Consider the following 12,494-nt stretch of genomic DNA (forward strand, 5'->3'; position numbering starts at 1 on the left):
GGGGAACTTTGCAGGAAATTAGATCCCAGGAACAGAGTTGGTGACCAATGATATAGGTATGATCAAATTTGTTTTGTTGCCCTTTCTCGATTTTATTTTATTTTGTAAAAGTTCATAATTTGGATCCCCACTAATGCAAGTTAATGCCAACCAAACCATGTGTGCCACACTCTCTTCACAAGGAAAAAGGTCAAGGTGACCTAAAAAAATTGAAAATCTATGCAAATCCCCCACGCAAACAATGGGTGGTTTACTGCGCTCAGCGGTTTTGGCTTTCTCGCTAGAGGAAGAATCGGATCTCTTCCATGAAGTTGACCAACCTGTTCTGGCTCACGTTATGAAATCGAAAAAACTGGATTGTACATGCTGTACTTTAACTGACAAAACATGCCAGAAACCTGTGGTCTGTTCTTCTGTATTCCTCCCTGTACAAAGTGACAATATGAAAATGCTTTTTAACTAACTTTTTAGGGCAAAATTTATGTACTTAAATTACTATTGGTTGTTTGTTCCTGAAACAGGATATCCAGGATTAAAATGTAGGACAGAGCTGTCTTTAGGGAATTAATTGAATAATGTGAGCGTTTCATATCACATTGGACCAGTTAAGTGAGCTGGGCGTGACTCTGTGACAGGTGGTAAATCAGAAGGGCTTGGTGATGTCATCCAAAATGTTGTTTGACATGTTTTGATAAAACATTATGAAGGCAAATATTGTTTGCATAGATTAATCATTTACAAAGAAATATATCAAGAAGTATTTCAAGAAAGTAGTCAGGGTCAGTTTACTTCAGATAAGATAAGAAACTGCTTGTTAATTTACAGTAAAGGGCACACATTCTTACAGCCTATTTTAAACTAGAAAAAGAAATCCCATTTTCATAGCCTGATTAAGTTTCTCTAAAAAGCTCAGACTTTACACTGTCTCAGACGTGGGAGAAACACTTCGACTGATGAAGGAGACTAGCGGGTGTGATCTCAGCCTTCAAAACCACTTCAGAAGACACAGACAAAGATGAGATGGCTCAAAGCGACATTGCTGTCAGGAAAAAGATGGATGACGGACCATTTCCATCCTGCTTGTTTATGACTGGTTGAGTTTGTGCACAGTGGTCGACTCTGAAACAGGCATTGTATCTGACCGAGGTATATCGCAAATCTGTTATCTAGAGATGTACCGATATTCCATTTTGTCACCATTATCCGATTATTCAGACTGATATCTGCCGATATATATATATATATATATATATATATATATATATATATATATATATATATATATATATATATATATATATATATATATATATATTGATATATATATATTGATATATATATATTGATATATATATTGATATATATATTGATTCTGAATGTTATTCATCATATAATGACCATAAATATTGAACATTAAGCTAGTGATGTTCCTTTACATTTTCTAGTATACACAGAGCTCAAATTCATTGCATTTTCCTGTTCTCTTTTGATTGACAGGATATATCGGCCATAAGCTAATACGTGTACTAAAACGGATACGCTAATAGTGTACAAAAATTGCTTTAATCGACCGATATCGATTATTGGCCGATATCTGTGCATCTCTACTGTTATCACAATTCGGTGTGATGCGTTGATACCTTAGTTTATCCTAATGTTAAAGCTTCCCCATTTTTTCAGCCACATTTATATCTGGTGTTTTAATCTGAATCACAGGCATGAATGAGATCTGAGGCATTTTGGTCTGCCAAATTGTTATCCAAACACTCAATGCTTTTGAAGATTTTCAGGAAGTCATTTGGCCGCATCGCATCCGCAGTGCAAACCTCAATACGTCCCAAACAACATCGGGGAAGTGCCTGCTTACGTAATACATTCGTAACATTATCTTTGCAGATTAACAAAGTTTTTTAGAATTGCCAGCTAGGTACTGCTTTAAAAAACAACAACACATGATGTGACACAATAAATATAGTCACAAAATAAGAGAAACTTTAACCAATGAAATCTGATCACATGTGGGGACTAGAAATGCATTTGAGATTCAGGCCAATAGCAAGTGCAGACGAAAATCTGTCTTGGCTGACCACTTACGATCAGATCACTCGAGACAGATTAATACCAAGTGTCTCGGTGCCTAACAGCCCATACTGAGCAACATGTTTGTTGCCCTATACACTGAAGATCCATAGATGTTAAACACGGATGTTATATATTTAAATCCTAATGGCACAGGTGAAACAAAGTTGTGTGGTCTTAATCCCAACTGGCCCTTCCAGGCATGATGCAGGTAACTTGTTTTGGAACGTGACGTCCTCTGTCTTAAACCGGCTTACACCAGCACACCGATCCTGCCATAGAGCTTGCTAATTTCCTCTCTTCCCAAACTGGACAAATCCCAGCGGGAGGCATCGTTTCTGATATTGTTCTCATTGATGTACGGTTGCATAAGTGCTGTGTGTGTCTGTCCATTCTCTATTTCATAAATGTCATTCCCAGAACAATCTGGTAGACCTCTATTCTGAGACGGGCAAAGCCGGTCGACAGTCACATCCTATGTGGTCAGCATTTGTTGTGGCTGCTTTTAGTTCAAAACCATCAGACACTTTCATTACTCTGTCTCTCTCTCTCTCTCTCTCTTGCTTGCTCGCTCTCTCTCTTTCTAACTGTGTCTCTTGGCACAGACTCCGCTGATCAAACTCCCCCCCTTAAATCGGTCTCTTTTTAACTACAGCAAACCAAAGGCACCTGTTTCAGCAACATCAATTCAATTGGTCCTCCATGGAAAAATTACTCCAGGTGTTGCAGATGCATGCAATTGTATACACATATTTTTAATCCACGTCTTTCAGTTCAGTTTAGTTTGAAGATGGAGTAGTGCTGTATATAATATTTTTTCCTATTACATTTTTATACGTGTTTTAAATTGGCCTTCCTGCTTGCTACTTATTGTCAGTTGGCATTGGTTTTTGAAGAACTCATATCTGTTAACCATTGTAGTAGAAATCACTTCAGTAGATGCATAAGCTAAAATACTTATTTTTGTTTTTGAATCTCAAAATAAGTTGCCACCGAGTTATCTATCTGAGATACTCCATATAATTGGACGTCTAGTGAACATAGATTTCTCTCTGTACCCAAATAACGGTCAAAGCAGAGAGGAGATCTTGCCCAAGGCTGTGGATAACGGTCTTCCGGCTCATATCCGATCAGCACGGTCCCTAAGTGCTTTTAAAGTATCTCCCAAAATGTATTACTTTTCATTGGCTTTTAACTCATTGCGAGTTTCTGCTACGACTGGGTGGTTTGCTTTGTGTTTCAGTTTTATGCTTTGTTCAGCACTTTGGTCAGCCGTGCTTGCTGTTTTTAAATGTGCTATATAAATCAAATTAAACAAACATTGCATGCCATTGCACCAAAGTACAGTCACACTCCTGTGTTGAATGTCCTGCTGAAACTGGATGGCGTAGTGGGCCATATGTTGTTTTTAAATAGCCAGTAGCCTTTAGTTTATGTCACAGTTATGAACATTAGTTGCTACTTGTTGCTTCAAGTCAGAAGTTTGTGTTTTTTGAGGAGATGAGTAATTGCAAAAAATGTGCCAACACTGTTTCGGGGTCCTTTTGTTGCAAGAACAAAATTTTGATACATACATTAGCCCTTAAAGGACCACAAAGCCAACAGATATGCACTAAATGTGCTTTTTATTTTATAAGATATTTGTCACATTTGAAAAATGAGCAGCTGCATTTTTAAAAGTGCTCCTGTAAAACTCTACTTAGTGGCAGTCGAACATTGCATTAGCAGCACAAAATGTCATGGGTTCAATCCCAGGGTACACACATACTGATAAAAAGTATAGCTTGTAATACATCTGCCAAATGCATAAATGTTGTTAAGCTGTATGTTTGTGTCTGATACAAATACAGTCTACGTCAGCATATTTTCCACAAAGATCCTATTTGTTCTTTAGCCTCAAGAGTGAGGTGTTACGTCTCGGTTGTGCCCTAAGGAGTGTGTGTTTATGTGGATAGTAGAGCGATGGGGGGGGGGGTGATTACATCAAAGATTCCCTCTGTAGGGTTTATTGCTAAAGCGTGGGGTTCCTGCACTGGGATTGTTTGGCGTGTTTTGTTATAATGCAACAGTGGACTGGACTGTTGAAAAGTTTAACGTTAAATGGCATTTAACACCTATTAAATTTTAGTTATATGATGCATCTAAGGATAAAAACAATATTTTGTAAGAAAAAATGTGTATTGAAAAACAGATTTGCACCAGGTGTGGGGGGTTTAAGAAATGAAATAGGGATTGGTGACGACATCAAAAAAGGATAGTTATTACATTCTGATAAATAAGTGTTTTATTTGGAAAATGTGTACGTATAAATATGAATGGGGAAATCGTATTGTTATATGAAGAGTCAATATTTATAGGTTATTTTTCACATTAGACTCTGCCTGTTTTCTAATAAAATCATCCTAAAATGTGAAGAAGAACTCTGTGTGAAATTATAATCTTGATTTGTTGAAACTGACTAAGATCATGTCAAAGGTTGAAATCAATGTTTTAATTCCACTTTAACTTTGATGCTCCCAATCTTATTATTAGGTTGATTTCACAGGCAGGGTCAATTATTTTTTTAGGAGATTTATCACCATTTTATGCAATGCATGGAGAACAGACTATTTTCTTAATCGATTAATCGGTCATTACTTTTTCGATTAATCGACTAATCGGATAAAAACATAAATATTAGAAAAATATTAAAATATCAAAATATTTAAAAATATTTAAATAAATAAAAAAATAGTGTTATTATATTGAGAACCAGGTGTCGAGATAAAATCCTTGCTGATCCTCACACCTGCCAATGAATCTTGCACAGTACGACCAGGATCATAATTAAGAAGTAAATAGTTCAACTTCATGTTGTCTTGTAAGATTAGCTTGCAAAGCATCTGCTATATGCCCTGAGAGGGAACCACCTGCTCCAGAGCCAGAATATCAGTGCGAACATCACGACAGCTTATGATGTCATTCCCCAGCGGTTCTTTACTGCCGAGGTTAATGTGAAGTTCCTCAGAGGGTGCGCTACCTGTCGCATTACCTCATACCTCATTTTCCCTGCTCACCCTAGAGACGACTTCCACTGTCTGGAGGGTGATAGAAAAATGTGAGAACAGACGTATCCCACCAAAACACATTTTTTTGAGATCAGGACAGCCTTTCCTCCTTCCTGCGTACTGCACGCCTGGAGACATATTATTAAATCAACGTCTGTCAGTTTCGCGGGCGCAGCTCATTGGCATTCACCAGGTGAAGAGAAAACTTTTGAAATCTGTCATCATTACAAGAAAGATGTGGAAAAGATAGAGTGACACAATAAAGATGAGATACAGTGAGAGAGAGAGAGATGAAGAAAGTGTCTGCCTGCAGGTGATGCAGGTCAGCACTCTCACAGAGAAACGGCTGCCACGGTTACCATCTCTATGGAAACTAGGAGGTGTTGCATTGGGTTAGCAGTGCTATCCTGATGTTTTGATTAGCCAGTTTCTGGGAAATGCCAGCTCTATGTGTGTGCTTATCGGAGAGACACACACAGTCTTATTTGTTTCCGATATTTGCATTTTGGAAAAAAATTGTTACTTTGGTGGTTGACCAATAAAGTCAATGCTACAAGAGTAGTTTATCCAAATATGAATATTGTCTCACCCTCATGCCATCCTATAAACGGTTTCAGCAGCAACAATATAAACAAACGTCTTTTGTGGACTTAACACAACTTCCGGTAGACTTCTAATTTCTAAATCAAACGCCAGGCCCTACTTGACATCAATTGTAGTGGTTTTCATAACTGATTACTTGTTTCTTGAAGATTACATTGTTAGTAGTGCATGGTACTGCAAAGAATACACCATGGTTGGGAAATTACTTTCAAAAGACCTCCGGAATAAAGTTAGGAGAAGGCTACAAAAACATTTTCAAGGCTTAAGCTCTATACCTTTTGAGTACTATCCAGAGCATCACTAAGAAGTAGAAAGCATACGTCCATCAAAACTTGATGACCAAGCCAAAAGGACATTGATAAGAGAAGCTTCCATGTGGTCAAAGGCAACTTTGAAGAACTTACAATGCTTTATGGCTGGGTCTGGTTGATCTGTGCATGTGACAACTCTTACAAAGCTTGACTGATATGGCAGTGTGGCACAAAAGAAGTCTTTCTTAAAAAAGTGCCACGCCCAGTCTCATTTTCACTATGCAAAAACACACTTGGAAGACGCTGATGCCATTTGGCAAAAGGCACTACCTTTTTGAACGGAACTCCAAGCGCTATTTTTGGTGAATAGGATATCCAGCAAACCACCTAAAACACATCATACCTACTGTGAAGCATGGTGGTGGCTGCATTATGTTGTTGGGTGTTTCTCTTCTTGTGGGACTGGGCTATTGATCAGGATTGGAGGGATAATGGATGCTGCCAAGTACATTTAAATTCTTGAGGAAAACTTGCATCCCTCTGCTAGACAGCTGAAGATGGGCACCTTGTGATACAACAATAATACTGCCAAAAGAACAAGGAAATGGCTTAAGTATACAAAGGTGAAAGTCCTTGAGTGGCTAAATTTCATAGATTAAAATTAAATCTCATAGATACTCTGTGGATGGACTTGAAGAGACCAGCCCATTGCCACTTACCATTGAATTTGACTGATCTTAAGCAATTTTTACAAGGAATAATAGGCAAATATTCCCCAATTAAGGTGTGCAAAACTAGTACACACAGAACCAAAAAGACTGATGACTGTAATTAAAGCAAAAGTTGGCTCTAGAAAGCATTAAATCAAGGGGCTGATTACTTTTCTAACCTTGTTATTTTAGTTTTTTATTAATTTGTAGAACTGTCGGTTTATGTCATTTTTCTTTCATTGGTTTGATGTTGTAAGACAAAATTTGTAAATAAAGCTGCCAACGTTTTTTGGAATGGGTTTTAATTTCAGGCTGTTACGGCAAGAAGAGTAACTATTTAAAAGGGATATGATGATTTTGTGTAGGCACTGTATATATATGAAGAGTTTGGTTCCAAAACGCAATAAACGCCATTTTTGAAAAAAATGAGTTACTGCCAGAACCAGTATTATATCAGGTCAGTATTAAAAAGTAAATTCTTAATTTTACGCAAAATCCAATATCCGCCGTGTTATTCTGTCATCTTTTCTCCCTTTTTTCCAAAACGCAATAAACGCCACTCCTCCTTTTTAACAGAATGCCATAAATCCACTCCACAGATTACAGCGCACCATTCCACGCAATGTAAACAAACAATGGCGGCGTGCTGAGTACACGGAGTTCTAGTTTTCCTCACCTACTTTGTACTTCATGATCAACAAACAAACAAAAACAAAATAATACTTTAATAGCATTGATAAACCTGTGATGGTTTTCTGTGACGGGAAAGAAACGTAAGTCATCAACATCTAATAATTTACGCAAAGAGGCACTTTGGGAGACGATCGCTTGTTTGCCCGGACCGACAGCATCAAGTTTCTGTCATGATAACACATTGACCCCAGGGGATCTTATGAAAAACTTTCCAATTTTACTCAAAGTCAACGAAAATCGAGCAAGACCAAAAAAATTTACAGCTGATCGCTGTGAAAAACGTTAAGCGAAGACGTCAAGTATAACCGCAGCAATGACAGTGTTCTTAAAATCACAAAGTAAGTGTTTTGATTAATGACATTGATTAAAAAAAAAACATTAGTGTGTACAACTGTTCAACTAAATGAATATAACATGGCGAAGATGAATGCACATTTATATAGGCGATTGATTCAATAGATTTATAGCATTTTGAATAAAAACTTGTCATGGATTTATTGCATTTTGTGGAAAAAATAATCAGTTTTTATAATAAATCTTTGAAAATCAAGTTATGGATTTGAATTTTTTATGTTTTTATAACCTAAAGATGCTATGTGAAAGTTTGTAACAGAAAATAGTGGTTTTCATCTTGACACTTTCTTGGTATAGAAAACACGTTTTTACCAAAATTTGTCAAAATGGATTTATTGCGTTTTGGAACCAAACTCTTCATATATACACATATAGTTGAACACAAATGATCATTTTAAAATAAAATGCTGTCAAGCCCAATCTGAAAAACTGATGCTTATGACATCACAGGCATCTCACTGCCCCTCTACTTTAAAATAATTGGCTACATTTTTTGAGTGGCAGCAAAGTCAGCCAATCAGTAATGAGATTGCAAGTTAAGCCAGTAGGGGGAGCCAAATAGGTGCCAAACCACTTGTTTAAAATCCCCCACCCTAATAGAGCTATCTGAGAGAGGTTTTTAGGAAGCTTCTAAGGCAATGCAGACCCAAACAAAAATTTTTTTGTCTACATGTCACATCACAGAACAAGGATAAATACCCCGTTCACTCATTCTATGTCACCTTTAAACACTAATAAAACATATCAACAAGTTAAACAAAAAGTAGCCCTCCAGATTGTTTTATTCATTGTGGTAGCCCTTGCTCACAAAAAGCTCTAGTGTGACCAAAAATACTAATATGGAAATTTTTTGCTATTTATGCCGCATTTGCATACATCGCAAATATATATTACCACACGTCAATAACTTCAAATCTCATTGGTTCTCAAATTCACATGACTAGTTTATGTGTGTTGTTCATATGCTTGTTTAATGGCAAGGCATGCAAGATTCAAAGTTATCTGTGTATATATTCAAATTTACTGTGATGATCTATGTTACTAAGAAGAACCGAAGTCATATATGTACTGGATGGAATAAGGGGAAATTAATGATGAGAATAGTTTTTTATTTCGGATTAACTATTCGTTTAAATGCTTTTAACAAAAATTTGGGCTGTCAGTGAAAGTCTAGTAGATGTCTAGTCCAAGAATAGATGATGCGTATATTAGGGGTGTAACGGTACGTGTATTCGAACCGGACCGTTTCGGTTCAGGGCTTTCGGCACGGTGCACACGTGCACCGAAAGGCCGAATGCATTTTGTGTGCGCCTGTGCGGAACATAATACGTGCGTTTCCGCACGAACATATTAAGTGGCGGAAGTCTCCGCGTTCAGCGCAAGTCTTCTGTCAAACATATAACATAATTCGGCCCACAGAAAGATTTTTATTTACTTAGTTGTATATCTGTTTGATTATTGATGTAAACGTTTACGTGTCATATCTAAAAGCGCATGTTAAACGCGTGTCAACGCGCTGCTTTGTTCTTTCAAAAGTGCGTGAGAGGATGCACGTCTTTCGTTGCTACGCATTCATGAGACGCGCTTTCTGTGACAGCGAGAATAAGGAATGCGTGATCAGATTTTTCATCTGCACATCACGTCAATCATATCATTGTCACAATGCGATCAGCTGGTCGGGACAGAGAAGAGCTGTAACCCGGGCTTACTCAGCTACGGAGGGCTTCATTAGTAAAGTCACAGGCAGCTTACATTGACGACACAAGCAAAGATTAGGATAAACATGCAAAAGATCAAAGATGGCTATGTATGCAGCTCACTAATCTCAAAATGAGTGTATAATAAGTATATCATCATGTTGCTTGCTATGCAGTTACACATAGAGCAGTAATATTATTTTTTATACAGAGATGGTACATAGCCAATTCAATACTGTGAGTTAAACAATCCAAAATAAATCAAAACAGAAAATTTTTGGTGGCAAAAATGTAGGCTAATAGTTCATTAATGTATTCAGGAATTGAATTTGTTAGTTCAAGGTTTTAGTAGAAAAAGTTTAAGAGAAGGTTAAGAAAAGAGTTACCTTCTGTTATATTTTATTTATTATTTTTTCATTTTATATATATTTTATGTGTTATATTTTAATAAAAACTGTTTAAAAAAAAGTGTAATCAAATTGTAAAAAAAAGTTTATAGTAATAAACAACCTGCAGTTTAATGTTTGCATTTTTCCCTTACTGTACCGAAAATGAACCGAACCGTGGCTTCAAAACCGGGGTTCGCACCGAACCGTGATTTTTGCGTACCGTTACACCCCTAGCGTATATGCTTAAAACACGTAAAAGGAAGGAAAGCAAACACATTGAACACCTGTTGACTTTGCTTACATGATGGAACATAGTACATCTCCAAGTTATTTCGGAAAAAACGGCATGAAACCAAATTTAAGGTTATTTAGGGCAGAAGCGGTTTACTCATAGCTGGATTATATTTGGGTCTACAGTTAGCCATCATTTTACTGTCTCAGTTTTTGCTTGCTGGGATGTACTTTGTATACAACACTTTTTGGACTAGTTTTGAAAACAGAACTTGTATTATTACACTAACTAGACATTAAAGACAATAAAGATAATTCTTAACACTTTGCTGCCAGGGCACAAATATGTAGCGGGCCAGCAGATTCTTGTCTGTACATATAGAGGATGTGAATACTGATTTAAGGAAGCGAGTCTTCAATTCAGTTGCACCTTGCACTAATTCCTTTTCCTGTTTTCTTATAGATATGCAAACAGGCTTCAGGTCTTTTAGAGGCTAAATGTGTGCTGAATGTTATTTTATAAGATGATTTCCTGCATGTTTGCTGTCTTCATAAAATAAGGATAAACACACTCATGTGAAGCCCCTGTGAATCAGATGTTTGTACGTGTGCATTCATCATTCATGTATTATTTAGGCTACGCCATTTTGTATTAATGTGTGAGTCTTTAGTTCAAAGATGTGTTTGAATATGTAATGTGGTGTGATGTGTTTTGATCTCTCAGGATGAGGTGTTTGAACAGCCTTGCTCTCGGCTCTAATCTGATACTATAAAGGGCTTTAGGAGGATCTTTGTTTCCATCTGCTGGTTACATCACTGTGTGAGAGGCGGGGCAAAATACTGGGATCTCTGATGTCAGACACATGGGGTCAAACTTGCGTAGTGACACACGTGCATTGGACATGCACTGCCCAGAGCATCTCTGTCTCTCTCTCTCTCTCTCTATCTCTCTGTGCGTCTCTGTCTCTCTCTCAGCGTGTGGCCTTCTGCTCTTATTTTAATTGAACAGCACTTTGTGATCTATATGAACATGATAATGGATGTTTTTCAAATTATATTGCTGAAGTAATAGCACAAACAGCATAATCGTGCAGATGAATCACTGGTAGTTCGCAATCATCAAAGACGTTCACTGAATTAAAGATACAATAGGGAATGTATGAATCTCTCAGTTGGAAGTAACTGTTCATTTAATGGCCTCATCCTTATAAAACCAATAAAACCAAGTGTTCAAATTTGTGCTGTGAATTAACTCAATATTTTATCTGTGCCAAGATTGCATGTGCATGATTTTCTGCCACGATTTAAAGGGACCATGGCATGAAAATCTGACTTTTTCCATGTTTAAGTGCTATAATTGGGTTCCCAGTGCTTCTATCAACCTTGAAAATTTGAAAAAGATCAACTCAGTAACTTAGTTTTGGTAAACCATTCTCTGCAAGCACGTGAAAGATTAGGTCATTGAAATTTGGCTCTCCTTATGATGTCATAACTCCGCCCCTTAATCTGCACTATCCAACCATGGCACAGCCATTTAGTGCAGAGAGAAAGAGCACAATTGAGTTTCAGTTGCAACAAACCACCATCATTGCGATCAGTGTTTGAATTTCATCAGCTCATTTGCATTTTAAAGAACACACCCAAAACGGCACATTTTTGCTCGCACCTATAAAGTGTCATTTTTTAACATGTTATAATAAATTATCTATATGGTATTTTGAGCTAGAACTTCACATGTGTACTCTGGGAACACCAAAGATTTATTTGACATCTTAAAAAAATCTTGTGACATAGCCCCTTTAAACACAGTCAAATGTGAGAGACTGACTTGAAGGTTCTGTAGGCTTGGTAGCCGAAAGCATCATCATATTAGCCAACATTTTTCAAAAAACAAATGTGCATGACAGGCGGTTTTGTTCTGTTTAGATATGCTAAGCTTTATGCAGTTTTGTGGTTGCTGAGTCCACATGTTCCTGTCGATAGCCAAGTATCTGGCGTTATTTTAGCAACTTTGCATACCTCTCTGGTTGCATTCTGGAATAGACGTCAGACATCAGCACATACGCATCTTTTATAAATGAAAACATGCAATGGGATGAAAACCCCACTTTAGGAGAAGGATAGCATGGGTTCTGCAAGAGATTCTTACATTATTTTGTTATGTTTGTGTTACAGATCAACTTGAGGCTCATCTTAGTTAGTGGAAAAACAAAAGAGTTCCTGTTCTCTCCAAATGACTCCGCGGCAGACATCGCCAAGCACGTGTACGACAACTGGCCAATGGGTACGTGTCACTGGCAACTAACACTGTAAAACGCGTATGACAATAAAGCCTGAAGGAATTTTTTTTTTTTTTGTTGATCAGAAGACTAATGATGATGTTTTAAGCTTTAGTCTGGAATCATTTACAACCTTTTCTGTTATCAGATAATCTGTGCTG

General features: G+C 37.2%; 1 protein-coding gene across 1 annotated transcript in view; it reads left to right on the forward strand.

The window, feature by feature from the left end:
* The window catches only part of ubl3a (ubiquitin-like 3a), a 29,588-nt gene that overhangs the window by 8,331 nt on the left and 8,763 nt on the right, over nt 1-12,494 (forward strand). Inside the window, exon 2 of the mRNA XM_065260555.2 lies at nt 12,230-12,338. Within this exon, the coding sequence (XP_065116627.1) occupies nt 12,230-12,338 (109 nt within the window). The remainder of the gene's footprint in view (nt 1-12,229; nt 12,339-12,494) is intronic.

Source organism: Paramisgurnus dabryanus, chromosome 10, assembly GCF_030506205.2.
Source record: "Paramisgurnus dabryanus chromosome 10, PD_genome_1.1, whole genome shotgun sequence".
NCBI classification, from domain to species: domain Eukaryota; kingdom Metazoa; phylum Chordata; class Actinopteri; order Cypriniformes; family Cobitidae; genus Paramisgurnus; species Paramisgurnus dabryanus.